At 41.8% G+C, this 18,250-nt stretch overlaps 1 protein-coding gene across 1 annotated transcript in view; it reads left to right on the top strand.

The window, feature by feature from the left end:
* The first annotated feature begins 2,133 nt into the window (after positions 1-2,133).
* LOC122551055 (RPA-related protein RADX-like) overlaps positions 2,134-18,250 on the top strand; it is an 88,982-nt gene continuing 72,865 nt past the window's right edge. Inside the window, exon 1 of the mRNA XM_043692698.1 lies at positions 2,134-2,664. Within this exon, the coding sequence (XP_043548633.1) occupies positions 2,217-2,664 (448 nt within the window). The 5' untranslated portion in view covers positions 2,134-2,216. The remainder of the gene's footprint in view (positions 2,665-18,250) is intronic.

The following is an 18,250-nucleotide window of genomic DNA, read 5'->3' as shown; positions in this document are numbered from 1 at the left end:
ATGTATTTGTTGCCTGTGTCTCCCTTTAGATGGTAGAGGTTGTGTCTAAGGAGCCTTGATATACTTTGCTGTTACTGATTGTTGATGATGGAAGGAGTGAATGTCCGTGTGGTGCCATTCAAGCAGGCTGCTTTCTCTTAAATGGTTTCAAGCTTCTTGGGTGCAGCTGAAGCTGTACACATCCAGGCAAGTAGCAGGACTATTCTATAAGACTTCTGACTTGTCCTTCATAGATAGTAGACAGGCTTTAGGGAGCAAAGAGGTGAGTTACTTGCTGCAGATTTCTAGCCCCTGATCTGTTTACACAATTCATATGTCCAGTTCAATTTCAGGTCAAGCGTGGGGAATTAGTGATGGTGATGATGCCAGTGAACGTCACAGGGCAAATGGTTAGATTCTTTCATTGGAGATGGTCATTGCACCTGTGCAGTGTGAATGTCACTTGCCACTAGTCAGCCCAAACTTAGATATTGTCCAGGTCTTGCTGCATGGAACTACTCTGATGTCTGAGAGCTGAAATAATTGACCTCCAACAACCACAACCATCTTCTTTTGTACCAGGTATGGCTCCAACCAGCAGAAAGTATTTCTCCGCTTTCCAATGTCTCAGGACCATAAGACCACAAGGCATAGGAGCAGAAATTATGTCTTTTGGTCCATTCAGCCTGCTCCGCCATTCAATCATGGCTGATTGGTTTTTCAACCCCATTTTCTGGCTATTTCCCCATAACCTTTGATCTCCATTTTAAATATACTCAATGACCTGGCCTCCACAGCCTTCTGTGGCAATGCATTCCACAGATTCACCACTCTTTTTATCACTATTGTAAAAGGTCTTCCCTTTACTCTAAGGCTGTGCCCTAAGGACCTTGTCTCTCCTGCCAATGGAAACATCTTCCCAACATCCATTCTGTCTAGGCTATTCAGTACTCTGAAAGTTTCAATCAGATCTCCCCTCATCCTCCATTGAGTATAGTCCCAGAGTCCTCAAATGTTCCTCATATTTTAGGCCTTTCATTCCTGGGATCATTCTCATGAACCTCCTCTGCACCCACGCCAGGGTTTTCCTGAGGTAAGGGGCCCAAAATTGCTCACAATACTCTAAATGTGGTCTGAGCAGAGCTTTATAAAGTCTCATAAATACATCCTTGCTTTTATATTCTAGTCTTCTCGAGATAAATGACAACATTGTATTTGCCTTCCTAACTACCAACTCAATCTGCAAGTTTATCTTAAAAGAAACTTGGACTGGGACTCCCAAGTCCCTCTGCATTTCAGATTTCTGAATTTTTCCTCCATTTAGAAGTTTTAATGGAACTCCTCAATGCCACTCTTGCTTGCGTGAGGCCTTGATATTGAGGGCAGTCACTTTCACCTCACCTCTGAAAATCAGTTCTTTTGTCCATGTTTGGACCAAGGGTCAGGTCCTGAGTGTCAATGCCAGAACTCAAACTGAGAATCAGTGAGCAGATTATTGCTAAACAAGTGCTAATTGAAGATACTGTTAACGGCACTTTGCATTTCTATACTTATTATTAAGAATAGACTGATTGAGTTGGATTTGTCATGTTTATTATGTACAGGGCATACCTGGGCAACTTTCCACATTGTTAGGTAAGTGCTAGTATTGCAGCTGTAGTAGAACAGTTTGGCTAGGTTCTCAGCATGTCCTTGAGCACAGATCTTCAATACTATTGCTGGAATGTTGTCAAGGTTCAAAACATTTGTAGCATCTAGTTCCTACAATCATTTCTTGATATCACAGAACTGAGTCAAATTGGCTGAAGACTGGCATTTGTGATGCCACACTGCCACAAAGATATATCGCATGACCTCCAAAATGTTCTAAATCCAGCACGATTGAATCTTTCACATTTAAATCACGGCACCAAAGTTTTTATTTTCTGAGTAAGTTCAATGGTAGAAGGTGGTTTCTTGTTCACCCATTGACTTTCTCTGAAGTGGAAGGCCATCCGTTGCGCCTAAGACCTCGAGGTTCAAACTGAGCGTGTTTCTGAAATCTCCCAAGAGCCAATCGGAGCTCCAAACAAATAGTCAATCAGAGCACGGGTGGGCGAACCAATCAGGACGCGCGAAGGGCTGTACAATGACAAAGAAGCCCGGGAAGGAGTAGTGGCGCGTGAGATTTCGTCTTTAACGGTTGCTGAGGCGCGCGACAGCTTCGGGGGATTGAGGCAAAGTGATTGTTGCAGCTCATGGCGGAGCTGGAGCTTGGCTCTTCGGCCATCTGGGTTGGTGGAGCAGCCGTGTTCTGGGTGCTGGCAGTGGAACGATACCTCCCGGATCGTCCCGGCGCTAATCGATATGACGTGACCCTGTATGGCCAAGGAGACGAGGACGGGGGTCCACTGAAATATTCGCTGTCTCCGCAGCTAAACCGTTTAGTGGAAACAAATCGGTTATGTTCGGGTCGCCAGCTCAGGTTGAACCGCTGGTCCATGCTGTCGGACGGGCTGAGGGTGATAGACAGAGCCGAAGTGTTGAGGGGAGCCATTCCACCACCAGCATGTGTTGCCTTTCTGCCCGTCCCGCGCCCTTCATACTGCCATGCCAAATACTATCTGCCCCTCTGGGAGGACAGTGACTATTATGGAGAGGAATGGATTATGCAAACGCACAGCCAAGAACTTGTCAATCTGGAAGGTGTGGTGTGCCATTGCTACTTAAAATTCAAAACTTGTGAACTCTGGTTTTAAAAGATTGTAGAATTGTAAATAAGGAAAGAGGCCATTCGGTCCATTGTCTGCGCACTGGCTCGCAGAATGAGCAATGAGAATGTATATTGTTCCTATTCAAATAACCATTCAGTCCATTTTGAATGCCTTGGTTGAACCTACACCCTCTATACATTTGAAGCAGTGCATTCCAGATCCTCGTTTTGCCTGAAAATATTTTTCCTTGAATACGTTTTGCTTTCAATCTGTGCCTTCTCACCCATGAAGGGGTTGACAATGTCTTCCTGTTTGCTCAGTACAGACTCCTTCGTGATTTTGAATACTTGGATCTCTTTTCAGCATTCCCTCTAACTCCAACATCTACAATCTGAAATTCCTTATTCATGAAACCAATCTTGTAAACCTCTTCTGTTCCAATGCCTCACATCGTTCCTGAAGTTTGGCATCAAGAATGGAAACAATACTTTAGCTGAGACAGAACTAGTCATCAAGTTTTAAACACACAAAAAGATTCTTCAGCCTGATGTCTTCATGCTGGTCATCAAGCTTATACCTATTATCATCCCATTTTGCCAACACTTGATCTCTAATCTTTTATGTAATGGCATTTCTATTGCTCATGGTTCCTGCTTCCACCACATTTTTAAGTAGTGAGTTTCAGAACTCTCAACCCTCTGGGTGATCTAAAAACAAATCTTCAAATTCCCTCTAAGCATCCTTTTAAAAGCTGAGTGACCCCTTTACTAAATGGAATTATTTCTCCCTTTCAACCCTATTTATATGCCTTATAACTTTGTGCACCTTCATCAGGATTCACACACACAATAGCCCCAGACCTTCTATGTTCTGAGGAAACCAAGGCTTGCCTATCTAGTCACTTTTTTCATTTCTGAAACTGTCATTCCAAGTAATATCCTGGAGAACTCCCTCTGCACCTGCTCTAGAGGAATCGCACCCTGTCTATAGTGTGGTGAACAGAACTGTGCTTTAACTAACTTCCTATGCAGCTCCATCATAACAACCTCCTTGCTCTTGTATTCACTGCCTTGACTTTTAAGGGTAAATATCCCATATGTATTTTTAACCACCACCTCTACCTATTACAATGGCAGATATTTCTGTGTATAATGCAGAAGATGCAGGATCAGTTCATTCCAGAAAGGAAGAAAGATCCTAGGAGGAGACATGGGTTGCCGTGGCTGACGAAGGAAGCTAAGAGCTTAAAAATGTGTTGCTGGAAAAGCGCAGCAGGTCAGGCAGCATCAAAGGAACAGGAGAATCAACGTTTCAGGCATAAGCCCTGAAGAAGGGCTTATGCCCGAAACGTCGATTCTCCTGTTCCTTTGATGCTGCCTGACTTGCTGCGCTTTTCCAGCAACACGTTTTTAAGCTCTGATCTCCAGCATCTGCAGTCCTCTCTTTCTCCGAGGGAAGTTAAAAACATATAAAGTTAAAAGAGAAAAGATATAACACAACAAAGATAAGTGGGAAAACTGAGGACTGGGAAGCTTTTAAAGAACAACAGAGCATTACTAAGAAGGAAATATGCAGAGAAAAAATGAGGTACAAAGGTAAACTGGCCAAAAATATAAAGGAGGATAGTAAAAGCTTTTTTAGGTAAGTTAAAGGCAAAAAAATGGTTAAGACTAAAATTGGACCCTTGAAGACAAAAACAGGGGAATATATTATGGGGAACAAAGAAATGGCAGAAGAATTGAATTGGTACTTCAGATCTGTGTTCACTGGGGAAGACACAAGCAATCTCCCTGAGGTAACAGTGGCTGAAGGACCTGAACTGAAGGGAATTTATATTTGCCAGGAATTGGTGTTGGAGAGACTGTTAGGTCTGAAGGTTGATAAGTCCCTGGGGCCTGACGGTCTACATCCCAGGGTACTGAAGAAGGTGGCTCGAGAAATCGTGAATGCGTTGGTGATTACTTTCCAGAGTTCGATAGATTCGGGATCAGTTCCTGCGGATTGAAGGGTGGCTAATGTTGTACCACTTTTTAAGAAAGGTGGGAGAGAGAAAGCAGGAAATTGTAGACCAGTTAGTCTGACTTCAGTGGTGGGAAAGATGCTGGAGTCTATTATAAAGGATGAAATTACGACACATCTGGATAGTAGTAACAGGATAGGTCAGAGTCAGCGTGGATTTATGAAGGGGAAATCATGCTTGACTAATCTTCTGGAATTTTTTGAGGATGTAACTCTGAAGATGGATGAGGGAGATCCAGGAGATGTAGTGTACCTGGACTTGCACAAAGGTTTTGATAAAGTCCCACATAGGAGGTTAGTGAGCAAAATTAGGGTGCATGGTATTGGGGGCAAAGTACTAACTTGGATTGAAAGTTGGTTGGCTGACAGGAAACAAAGAGTCGTGATAAACGGCTCCATTTCGGAATGGCAGGCAGTGACCAGTGGGGTACCGCAGGGATCAGTGCTGGGACCGCAGCTTTTTACAATATATATTAATGATATAGAAGATGGTATTAGTAATAACATTAGCAAATTTGCTGATGATACTAAGCTGGGTGGCAGGGTGAAATGTGAGGAGGATATTAGGAGATTACAGGGTGACCTGGACAGGTTAGATGAGTGGTCAGATGCAGTTTACTGTGGATAAATGTATGGTTATCCACTTTGGTGGCAAGAAGAGGAAAGCAGATTACTATCTAAATGGAATCAATTTAGGTAAAGGGGCAGTACAAAGAGATCTGGGTATTCTTGTACACCAGTCAATGAAGGTAAGCATGCAGGTACAGCAGGTAATGAAGAAGGCATGCTGGCCTTCATAACAAGAGGGATTGAGTATAGAAGCAAAGAGGTTCTTCTGCAGCTGTACAGGGCCCTGGTGAGACCACACCTGGAGTATTGTGTGCAGTTCTGGCCTCCAAATTTGAGGAAAGACATTCTGGGTATTGAGGGAGTGCAGCATAGGCTCACGAGGTCAATTCCTGGAATGGCGGGACTACCTTACGCTGAAAGACAGGAGCGACTGGGCTTGTATACCCTTGAGTTTAGAAGACCGAGAGGGGATCTGATTGAGACATATAAGATTATTACAAGATTGGACACTCTGGAGGCAGGAAACATGTTTCCGCTGATGGGTGAGTGCCGAACCAGAGGACACAGCTTAAAAATATGGGGTAGACCATTTAGAACAGAGATGAGGAGAAACTTCATCCAGAGAGTGGTGGCTGTGTGGAATGCTCTGCCCAAGAGGCAGTGGGGGCCCAGTCTCTGGATTCAATTAAGAAAGAGTTGGATAGAGTTCTCAAGGATAGTGGAATCAAGGGTTATGGAGATAAGGCAGAAACAGGATACTGATTAAGGATGATCAGCCATGATCATGTTGAATGGTGGTGCAGGCTCGAAGGGCAGAATGGCCTACTCCTGCACCTATTGTCTATTACGCTGCTTTCAAGAATCTGTGGACATCCACACCAATGTCCTTATGATCCTGAGTACTTGCTAGCATCTTAACATTCAAAAGGCATTCTCTTGCCTTGTTACTTCTCCCAAAATGCATCACCTCTCACTTTTCGGAATTAAATTCTATTTGCCACTATTCAGCTTATCTGACTGGATTTCTGTTGTCTTTAGTCAAAGATCCCTCCTCACTAATTGCCACACCACCAATTTGTGTCATCTTCATGAACTAGAAGCATACCCTAGAAACACGAAGGGATCTGGCACGAAACCGTGTGTTAACATCTCTCGACACAGGTTTGCAGTCTTAAAATGACCCTTCAACCATTACTCTGACAGATGCTTGACCTAGTCACCATCTCAAATGTCAATCAAATTTGTTAGGTATAATTGTCCCCTGTTAAAGTTATGTTGACGATCCTTGATTAATCCATGTCTCCAAGTAGGGATTAATTATGTGATGTTAGACTCACTAGCCTGTAGTTTCCTAGTTTATCCTTACCTCCCTCTTGAATAATGGAATCATATTGCAGTCATGTACTCTGTGCCCTATAGTAAAACTTAGGATAGTGTATGTTTTATTAAACTGCTCTCAACCTACCTTATACCTTTAAGTTCCTGCACACATACAACCAGATCCTCAGCCACTTATACCCCTTTTAGAGATTTAACCTTTGTATTGTATTTACCAAGATGTATCACCTGACATTTCTGTACACTGAACTTCATCTGTCACTTATCTGCCCACTCCCTCAACTTATCTGTCATTTTAAAGTTATACAGTATCCTCTTAATGCACAATGCCTCCAAGTTTTTATACCATCTGCAGATTTTGAATTTGTGCCCTGTACACCAAGATTTGGTCAGTATTTATCAGGAAAAGCAGGAGTCCCAGCACTCACCCTCTGGGACTTTATTGCAAATCTTCCACATGTCTGAAAAACATACAGGATCTTTGTTTCTTGTCTCAGACAATTTGCTGTTGTTTCTCTCATTCCATGAGCTCTCTCTTTGCTCACAAATTTATTGTGTATCACTATATTAAATGCCTTCTGAAAGTCGACATACTGCACAGTAATAGCATTGCCCTGATCAAAACTCTACGAAACAAAACTACAGCAAGTCAGTTAAATGTGATTTAGAAATGGACCTCCTTTTATGCACATGGTTATTCATCTTCTGTGGGAAACTTTTTTAAGAGAAACCCAAAAGAACAAACAAAGTGGCGTTAAATATGTTTTTATCATTGAATACTTCATTGTAAAAAGTATCACATTTGTGGAATGGGGTGATTGCTGAATGGTTGTTTGGCTGTGGCAGGGAATTTGGAGAAACCAATTTGTGTGAAGGAACCTCCTGAAATACATCTAACTTGAATGGGTAACCTTGCATTAATAACTATTTCTTCCTATGTAATTTACCACTGATTATTACTCAAACAAAAAAACTGCTGTGGTAGGAGTATAAGTAGCAAATCAGCTACAGACATGGCAATTTGATGCTGGCATTTTCTGAGCCTCGCAATGTTGAGTTGTGATGAAGTTGCAATGTTGAGTATGGGTGTCACTCATTCAACCAGTTTATCATCAGTCCCTCAGTCAACAAGGAATAATGAGCCACATGGCTATTAGACAGGAATCAGTATTGGTAAGCACATAACTATGTTTATTGTGCTACAATTCATTTGTCAGATTCCTATTAACCTGCAAACTGAAGGGTCACTTGGTAACCACAATTGAAAATCTGCTTTGTCCTACCTTTTCTGTTCCTGTATTCTCTGGATACTCTGTGACAACCCATTTACACCTGCATGACCACACTGAAACCCTATGAAAGCGGAGCCAACCTTCCCAAGGACAGAAGTTTGTTTGCTGTCAGTTTTCATGGGAAATATAGTGACAGAGGTAAATGCTAACTGAGCAACTTGTTTTTGTTTAGCTGTTAGACAGCAAATTTTGCAAAACTGTTGAAGTGCATTAGTGAGTTTTGAGAAGATTTGTAGCTCAGGTTGAGGTTCTGGATGTAAGTTTGCTCGCTGAGCTGGAAGGTTCACCGGAAGCTCACTGATGATATTACCAAGTACGATGATGAAACATCTGAAAACAAACCTTCCAGCTTAGTGAGCAAACTTACATCCAGTTAAAGTGCATGACTGACAATGCAACATGGCTGCCCATGAGGTTTGAAATGCGTAATTTGGGTGAACTGGCAGTAAATCTGAGGATGCTTAACTTTCAACCTCATAGATCTGTTGACACAAATGAATGGAAGGAACAGGGTGCTATTGCAGTAAGGAAGATGATGAGATGGATGTCTAAAGGCCAGATACAAAGAGGAGCAACAAGCAGAGAAGCTGGAAGGTAAAGGTGATTAGCATATGGATGTAGACATAGAGGTAAAGTAAATAAAGCCAGAAATAAAAATACACTGAATTCTTGTGAGGAAAAGAAGCAAATGCAAGGCAAGGACTGATTAGGGATAGTCAACATGGCTTTGTGTGGAAAATCATGTCTCACAAACTTGATTGAGTTTTTTGAAGAAGTAACAAAGAGGATTGATGAGGGCAGAGTGGTAGATGTGATCTATATGGACTTCAGTAATGTGTTTGACAAGTTTCCCCATGGGAGCAAGGTTAGATCTCATGGAATACAAGGAGAACTTGCCATTTGGATACAAAACTGACTCAATGGTAGAAGCCAGAGGGTGGTGGTGGAGGGTTGCTTTTCAGACTGGAGGCCTAGAGTGCCACAAGTATCGGTGCTGGGTCCACTACTTTTGATCATTTATATAAATGATTTGAATGTGAGCATAAGAGGTATAGTTAGTAAGTTTGCTGATGACACCAAAATTGGAGGTGTAGCGGATAGCGAAGAAGTTTACCTCAGATTACAACGGGATCTTGATCAGATGGGCCAATGGGCTTAGAAATGGCAGATGGAGTTTAATTTAGATAAATGTGAGGTGCTCCATTTTTGGAAAGCAAATCTTAGCACTTAATGGTAAGGTCCTGGGGAGTGTTGCTGAACAAAGAGATCTCAGAGTTCAGGTTCATAGCTCCTTGAAAGTGGAGTCGCATGTAGCTAGGATAGTGAAGAAGGTGTTTGGTATGCTTTCCTTTATTGGTCAGAGTATTGAGTCCAGGGGTTGGGAGGTCACGTTGTGGCTGTACAGGACATTTGTTATGCCACTGTTGGAATATTGTGTGCAGTTCTGGTCTCCTTCCTATCAGAAGGATGTTGTGAAACTTGAAAGGGTTCAGAAATGATTTACAAGGATGTTGCCAGGGTTGGAGGATTTGAACTATAGGGAGAGGTTGAATAGGCTGTTTTCTCTGGAGCGTTGGAGGCTGAGGGGTGACCTTATAGAGGTTTATAAAATCATGAGGGGCATGGATTAGATGTGGGGGAATCCAGAACTGGAGGGCATAGATTTAGAGTGAGATCTGTGGCGCAAGTTTTACACTGACGTGTATGGAATTAGCTGCCAGAGGAAGTGGTGGAGGCTAGCACAATTCAACATTTAAAAGGCATCTGGATGGCTATATGAATAGGAAGGGTTTGGAGGGATATGGGCCAGGTGCTGGCAGGTGGGACTAGATTGGGTTGGGATATCTGGTCAGCATGGACGAGTTGGACCGAAGGGTCTGTTTCTGTGCTGTAGATCTCTATGACTCTTAAATCCGTCTCAAGAAAGGTCAGTTTTACTACGTGGTGGAATAGGAAACAGGAGCTGGTTTAAAATTGCCAAAAGCTAGAAAGTTGTGTGAATAGGTTGGATACACTAAAAGTGTTAGGTGTTTTCTCCAGAAGTGGCCAAACTATGAACTAGGTGTTATTGATTTGTCAATTGAAAAGAAACTCTTGAAAACCACACCATTTTGAGTGTTGTGACTTGAGAGAAGGAAGGTTCATAGAATCATACCTTACTAATGATAATCATGCTCACAAATATGGAGATGAAAGCAGTTGTCTGATAGAATTTCCAACCAACACTGCATGAGTAAAGAACAGCATATTGTGGAACAGTGCAGCTAAATTGGCCACTTCTGTGCAGAGAATGATACAAGTGCTTGTTCAAAGGAACAGAAGCTTAATACCATCAAGAATGTTTTAGTGGGGAGCCTGACAGCAAGAAGACCTCTAAGAGGATTCAGAGGACCAGCACAACACAACAGTAACTTCTGGGTTCTTTCCTGTTTCATTACACATTTCCACTCGTCAAAAGTGACTGTTCAATTTACACATAAATAACATTGAGCTTCATTTGTTTCAGTTGCCAGATCAGTGTCATCATCTTTCATGATATTAGTTTGAACACTGAGGTATGGATTCAACTCTGCTGATTTTGTGAGCTCAGTAATTTGATACCTCATCTAGGTAGGCCAAAAACAGTGGTGATTTTGTAGCTAGTCTGACTGAGAGTGAACTTTGAGAGCAGGCTTGGCCTGAGAACTGGGCTTCCTACTTAGTTCCAAGTAATGAACACTACAAGATAATGTTCAGATTGGAAGGGTAACCTTTATTGGTCACACAGTGAGAAGCTTGGCAACGCTATGTTGATAGGTTGAAGAATTAAGCTGAAAATGTGTTGCTGGAAAAGCGCAGCAAGTCAGGCAGCATCCAAGGAACAGGAGAATCGACGTTTCAGGCATAAGCCCTTCTTCAGGTTGAAGAATTAATGCCAGTTAACTTCAGCAAAAGCACACTACACTCTTTCAAATGCACACTAGACAGAAAAAGCCGTTGTTCTGCTGAATTGCATCGAAAATTCTGGATTTGAGGAAATGGGGCTGTAAGCTTAAACCTTGACTGTGGACTTCTCAGTAGCTTTGTTATAGATGCTTGAATACGTATGGGAATAGATTTAAGACAGCCAGCTGACTAAATTAAAAAGGTGCCCATTGATGACTGAAGTGGTCTGTCAGATATATTCAAATGCTTTCAGATGTTTATATTTAGATGTTGTCAAGCAATTCTGATTCCAGCATTGGGAAGAAGTTACATAAGTCCCTTATCCTGTCTCAGAAACATTCTACATATAATGAATTCCATTGTGTAGTTTACTGATATCTGGATAAATGCAAAAAACTAACGTACACAAGAAATGAGATAAATGATCGGTTTTCACCTCACACAAAAAGAAAATATGCTGAACAGGTCAGGTAATGTCTTTGGAGAAGGAAAGAGTTAATATTTCAGGTTGGTTATTCTTCATTAGAATTGCAGTGCTTCATAGTGTTAATTTTTTAATCAGTTTGGGAAAGGTTAGAAATGGAATGAAAAGTGGGAAGATCTGAAATAGGGACAAAGGGTGGAGAGATTAATTGACAAAATAGATAACAGTGAAAACGCAAAAAAATTAATGGGATAGTTTCTCTGTGTATTGATTGAGAGAGTATTGCTAGGTAGGTGATCGATGACTACTTCCTCGCTTTGCAGTGAACGATGCAATTTAATATCCAGGTAATTGTGAAGCAAACAGATAGGGATTCAGCTTAAAATCCTGCTGTTATAAAACTCCAGGCTGCAAACATGCCAGCTGGAGCCAGAGGCCATTGTCTTAATTCCTGGAGAGAAATTTGAGTTTACAGCTAAGAAGACAGTAGTAGCAATAGTACATTTTAAAATTGACAAGAAATATCCTGGTAATGGCATCTTTCAAATCTCTCTTCAACCAACTACCATTGAAAATCAGCTGAATATAACATGACAGTTGAATACAGAGACTGCTTAAAGATCACAAAGCAAGGATTCTTTATTCCAATAGCATCCAGTTATCACAAACATGAAGGGAAATTATGGTTAAACAAGGAAGTATCTATTTGAATGAAGCCTGTGTTTACATTGAGTTGAAGACTTTTTTGATGTCTGTTCCTTCGTCCTATGAGGTGACCTTTTCTCAATGTTACCCATATTTCCAGAGATGGTCTGTTCAGCTCCTCTAGTTGCCCTTCGACACCGTTGTCACCTGCTTCTGGAGGTCCCGGCACAACTGCTTGAGCTCCCCTATTCAGCACCCTCTGCCTCTGTTGCTGGAGATTATATTACACACTTCCCTTCTTGAAATTTGCTGTTACTGCTACCACGAACACTTTTAAGATTATAAAATTCAATTATGGGCGGCACAGTGGTTAGCACTGTTGCCTCACAGTGCCAGAGACCCGGGTTCAATTCCCGCCTCTGGAAACTGTCTATGTGGAGTTTGCACATTCTCCCCGTGTCTGCGTGGGTTTCCTCCAGATGCTCAGATTTCCTCCCACAGTCCAAAAATGTGCAGGTTAGGTGAATTGGCCATGCTAAATTGCCCATAGTGTTAGGTGAAGGGGTAAATGTAAGGGAATGGGTCTGGGTGGGTTGCTCTTTGGAGGGTCGATGTGGACTTGTTGGCCCAAAGGACCTGTTTCCACACTGTAAGTAATCTAATCTAATCTAATTATACTATCATGACGAGAATATTCTCATCCATGTTTGTGACAGCATTCTGTTCTTGCATTACCGATCTGGGTAAATGGGAAGGGTTGGATTGGTATCCAGCATTTGTTTGAAAAGACATTCTCAGCCTCTTAACTGGTACCTTCCAAGGGATCTGTGGCGGTCACCTGTCAGGGGCTAGGTCAGTAAGGTCTCCAGGAGTCTTTTGATCAACCATGCTTATTGCTTCAATTGCTGCCTCCTACCAGATTCCAAATACCCTGTTTTAAACTGGATTCACAACAGAAGTTACTCCAGGATTCTGCATCACTAACAGGTTACACTTCACCTGAGCCATTATGCACTGAAACCTCAGATTCTGCAATACCACAATGAGCTATTTGCTTTCATATCGGACTTCTGGCCTGAACACCCCTTCAACTGTTTTCTAAAGTTGTCCCCCAGCTACTAGTTCAACAAAGTAGCTGTGGACAGCTTTGTTCAGATGCTTGATGACTGAGACTCATGGTCCCACAGATCCTGTATCATATTCTGACCCCTGATATTTGGAATATCTTTGTGCCATTTAGAAGATCAGTCCTGCCAGCCTTGCAACCATACAATGTTTTTCTTTTCAGGAGTTCTCTTTCAGTTCTCTTGAATGCTTGTCTTAATTTTTTGTGATGCTTGCCATTCACTATCTGATCCGGCCATTTCCATCAGAAGGTACGTTAAATGCAAGGAGAGGATCTTTGGGAAGGTTGTGATCTTGACCCAAGAAGAAATATTGTGAGGAATAGCCTCTGGATGAGTGTGATATGAGAAAGTACAGAATTGAGACGGCCCAGGGAATCCCTTGTGAATTCAACCTGTAAACCTCTCTTGGTTTGGCCCGGAGATCGTACTTTTGGTAGTCTGGAATAAAGAAACCTCTTTTAGACAGATTAGTTTAATTTTAGTCATCCCCTTTATTTACTAATAGCATCTGTTACAACATAACACTGACACCTATAAGCCAGGCTAACTGGATTCTAACAACTCAGGAGAATAGGATATTGCTCTTCCTTCAAGAGCCCTGGAGGCTACTCTGCTGAACTATCGCAAACAGGCTTCCTTTATACAAAATGTTTTACAAAAGCTGTACTGTCACAAACAGACTTTCTTTATACAAAAGTTTACAGAAGCTCTGCCTGTTCTGAACTAGACAGATAACAATGAGGGACAATAATTTGGGAGAGAAGTTAATTGATACTGATTTTAATTTCGAGGTCAGAATTAAACACTTATTAATTTCACAAAGGAACAGCCATGAATGTTATCACTCTGTGTTCTGCTTATACAAATTCACTATGTTAAGGCAAATGTTCTTAACTGCCTTACCCTCCCTGCCTATTTTCTAGTGTGCAACAAATGTGTTCTATAATTCAAAATTACATTTAAGCCTAAATGTTTAAGGACAAGTTTTAAGGCTATAAACTTTCTCATGTCCTCCTTTTGTCATTTCATAACAACTACATAGCTTATACATGTATAATTAGTCAATTTAGTCGATTTGTACTCAATCAGTCAAGTGCCTCTTCTGGCGAGTCGTCATCCGGAGGAGCAGAATCTGAAAGATACTGGATTTCAGCATGGAAGTTAAGGCATGGAGATATGAGGTAGTCAAGGGTCGATTAACCAGATTTCTCTTTGGCTTAGGTGAAAAGCAATTGACAGTCCATTTCATCCATAAATGGACAACAATGTATATTCCTACAATGAGACGAAGGACTGTCAGTGGGGTGCTATTACAAGCATAAACCAGGTCTGTTTCTCGTTGATGGTGGGATCAAGGATCTTTACTGGATGATCATCTTTAGTCTCAATCCTGTGGTTTACTAGGTCACAAATCCCAATTTTGTCATCACCCGTATTAAACGTTGTACTATACTTGGTGTGAGTAGAAACAAACTGCCTCCTCTCGGTCTCCTCTAACTTGCCAATGTCTGTCTATGAAATGAGAATATAAACACTTCTTCCAGTCAGTGATCAGTCCATGACATTTGTTTTTTAAGGACAACAATGGCATTCTGGATTGGAGGTCATATCTTTAATGCTTAACTTGAAAATCTGCATGAATACCCCACCCATTTCTCCCACAATGAAAAGGGGAGCTCAGTGGGAGTTCTGCTATATGTGTGTCATGGTGCTTTAGCAAGGCCTGATGTCAATCTGTTGGAGACATTTGGTATGAGCCTTCAAGAACAATGGTGTATGCAGGTAAAAGAACAGTCCAGGTCCCTGCTAGTTGAACAGTTTGGGGGTTCCATATAGGCTGATACGTTTTAGGATGCACAGAACAAGTCAAAGATTTGTGTTTCCCAAATGCTGACCTTTGTAATGTGGTGCTGACATTGGTCACCATACATTCTTTCCAAAGATGACTGGATATCTCGATGAGGAAAGAGATGTAGATCAGCTTAGATTCCTCAACATGATGCTCTCAGAAATATTGGTGAGTAACGAGTTGGCTCCTCCATTCCTGTGGCAATTAGACAGAATTCTGCTATTTTGCCAATTGTATACTCACTGTAGAGTGAGTCAATTTCACTCTGTAAGATAGAGTTTCTTCTTGAAGGAACCTTTTCCCTCCCTTTACCCTCTCTGATGCTCAGTGGAAGGCTCAACCAGTTTAATATTTGGTGAGAAGGGAAGGCTATTGCACTGGATGGGCTCTTTGTGCCTGATGGCAGTGGTGACACTAATTATTTAGGGTATTCTTGTTTGAAGTGTTTAGCCTTGTTTCAATATCAGCACCTTTTTGGAGTATCCTTTGAGTGAAGTTTATCATGGCGATAGGACAGCAAGGACTGGATCTGTGCTTGATGTCCAGCAATCTGTTCAGCCTGTCACTTCAGTCTGAGTAATACACCCCCCACCCCCGACACCCTGGTCATCTGCGTTGACAGTCACATTCCTGTTGGTAGCCCCTTTCTTGGTCTTAAAATCCAGTCATTCACTATGATTTGGATGATGTGATCCCATGCATCAAAAAAAGACAGTTGAGGTTTGTCACTATTAACTCCATTTGTAAACCTCTGTTTATTACCTATTTCTGATCAATGATAAACCCCAGGATCTTTGTAATGGAGGATTCCGTGATGGTGGGGCCATTGAATGTCAAAGGACTATGGTTAAATTCTCTCTTGTTGAAGATTGGGATTAGATTAATTTAGGATATCTGGCATGGACCCGTTGGACCAAAGGGTCTGTTTCTGTACGGTACATTTCTAAGACTCTATGGTTATTGGGTGGTGTGAATGGTAGTTACCACTTTTCAGACCATGTCTGGATATTGGCCAGGTGTTGCTGCATTTGACATAGACTGTATTAGTATCTGAGGAGTCGTGAATGATGCTGAAGACTGTGTGCAATTGCAGCAAACATCCTCATTTTGACCTTATGTTGGAAGGGAGGTTCTTGATGAAATAATTTAAGATGGCTGGGCCAAGGACACTACCCTGAGGAACTCATGCAACTATGTCCTGAAACTGAGATGACTGACCTTCGACAACTACAACCACCTTACTTTGTCCTAAGTTTGACTCCAACCAGGCATGCTTAAAAATGAGCTGTCAATCCTGTGAAGCTACAAAATAGGACTACATCCCTTGGAAACATGTAAACAATAAAAGATAAACAGGGCTACGTGATATCCCAACCAACAGATCACACCTAAATAGTCCTGCTACAACCAGCAGAGAGTTTTCCCCAATTCCCATTGACTTCAGCTTTGCCAGAGCTCCTTGATGCAATAGTCGAAGTGTGTGGCACTGGAAAAGAACAGATGGTCAGGCAGCATCCAAGCAAATGTACATTTCAGGCATAAACCCTTCATTAGAGTTGATGAAGGGCTGATGCCTGAAGGGTCGATTCTCCTGCTCCTTGGATGCTGCCTGACCGGCTGTGCTTTTCCAGTGCCACACTCTTCGACTCTGATCTCCAGCATCTGCAGTCCTCACTTTCTCCTCTTAATGCAATAATCAGTCAAACAAGGCCTTGATATCAAGTGCAGTAACTCTTGTTATGGACCAGGCCAGACCCCCTTAAACGTTTCAAGTAGATCGCCCAAACCTTAATTTTTCTAGTTGTTTTAAGCAAGTGTAAGGTGGATATTACAGGAGTGATGCAGCTGGTCGAATCACTCAGTTTTAAATAAAGTAATTTATTTACAGACTGCCGAATGAATCACAATCAAATGAGAACAGAACATAGGTTAAGTTATTCTATCTGAAAACCCAAGTGACTCTATCACAACTTAATGACGCTGTTCCAATTTCCTGCAACACCCCTTGGCAAAAAAGGTAAAATCAAACACCGGTTTTTACAGAAGAGATGTCAGAGAGAGTCAGCCAGAAAACCTCTGTTGAATCAGGAAACCTTTCTCCCAAGCAGCTTTCTTTAACCAGCAGCTTCAACTAAACCAAATTAGAAAAAAAACCCACCTGAACTGGGAGAACATTGCACAACTGTTTTTAAAAACAATCGTAAAGGCTTCCTCTGATTGTTGACTTAGGCAGTATCTGCCAGCCATTATTAAAGAAGTTAGTTCAGACATATTGGCACCTCTGCCTTCCGACCCGTCTTGGGGGAAAAAAACAAGGGCAAAATAACCTTGTTATATCATCTTACACTCACCTCACCACTGGACCGGGAGCTGAGTGGCCCTGATGGAACTGGACATCAGAGAGCAGGTCATTCCTCGGCAGGTGTTGCTTGATAAGATTGTTGATTATACCTTTCATCACCTTACTGAAGATTGAGAGTAGACTGATACGTTGGTAATTGGCTAAGTTAGATTTGTTCAGCTGTTTATGTACAGGACACACCTGGTCAATTTCCTAAATCATCTAGTAGATGCCAGAGTTGTAGCTATACTGAAACAGTTGTGTGAGGGATGTGGCAAATTCTGAAGGATATGTTTTCAATATTATTGCCAGAATGTTGTAAGGGCCCAAAATCTTTGCAGAGTGTACTGCCTCCAGCCATTTCTTGATATTATATGGAGTGAATCAAATTTGCTGAAGATTGATGCTGGCGACCTCTGGAAAATGCCAAGGTGCATCATTCCCTCAGCACTTCTGCCTGAAGGTCATTGAAAAAGCTTCAAACGTTTGTACAGATTACCTGGGCACTCGATGAGGATGTGAATACATATGAGGAACCTTCTCCTCCTCCTCTACCCCACTGTGAGTTGTTTAACTGATCCACCATTTGCAACTAGGTGTAGTAGGATTGTTTAGGTGTGATCTGTTGGTTGGGATGTCATGTAGCCCTGTTTACCTTTTGTTTATATGTTTCCAAGGGACGTAGTCCTGTTTTGTAGCTTCACTGGATTGACAACTCATTTTTAAGCATGCCTGGTTCTCTTGTCATGCCCTCCTGCACTCTTCACTGAACTAGGGTTTATTCACTGGCTTGATGGTAATCTTTGGGTGAGGGATATTCTATGTCATGAAGTTGTAAATTGTACTGTACTGATGATCCACGGCACCTCATGGTTGCCAAATCATAAGTTGCTAGATCTATTTGAAGTCTATCCTAATTAGCACTGTGACAATGCCACGTAACATGATGTAAGGCAGTCTCAATGTGAAAGGAGGGCTTTGTCGCCACAAGGTCAGTGTAATCACTCTTAGCAATACTGTCATGGACAATTTATCTATGACCTGGAAA

The sequence above is a fragment of the Chiloscyllium plagiosum genome, chromosome 6 (genome assembly GCF_004010195.1).
Source record: "Chiloscyllium plagiosum isolate BGI_BamShark_2017 chromosome 6, ASM401019v2, whole genome shotgun sequence".
NCBI classification, from domain to species: Eukaryota; Metazoa; Chordata; class Chondrichthyes; order Orectolobiformes; family Hemiscylliidae; genus Chiloscyllium; species Chiloscyllium plagiosum.
This window is presented reverse-complemented; position numbering and strand designations above follow the sequence as displayed.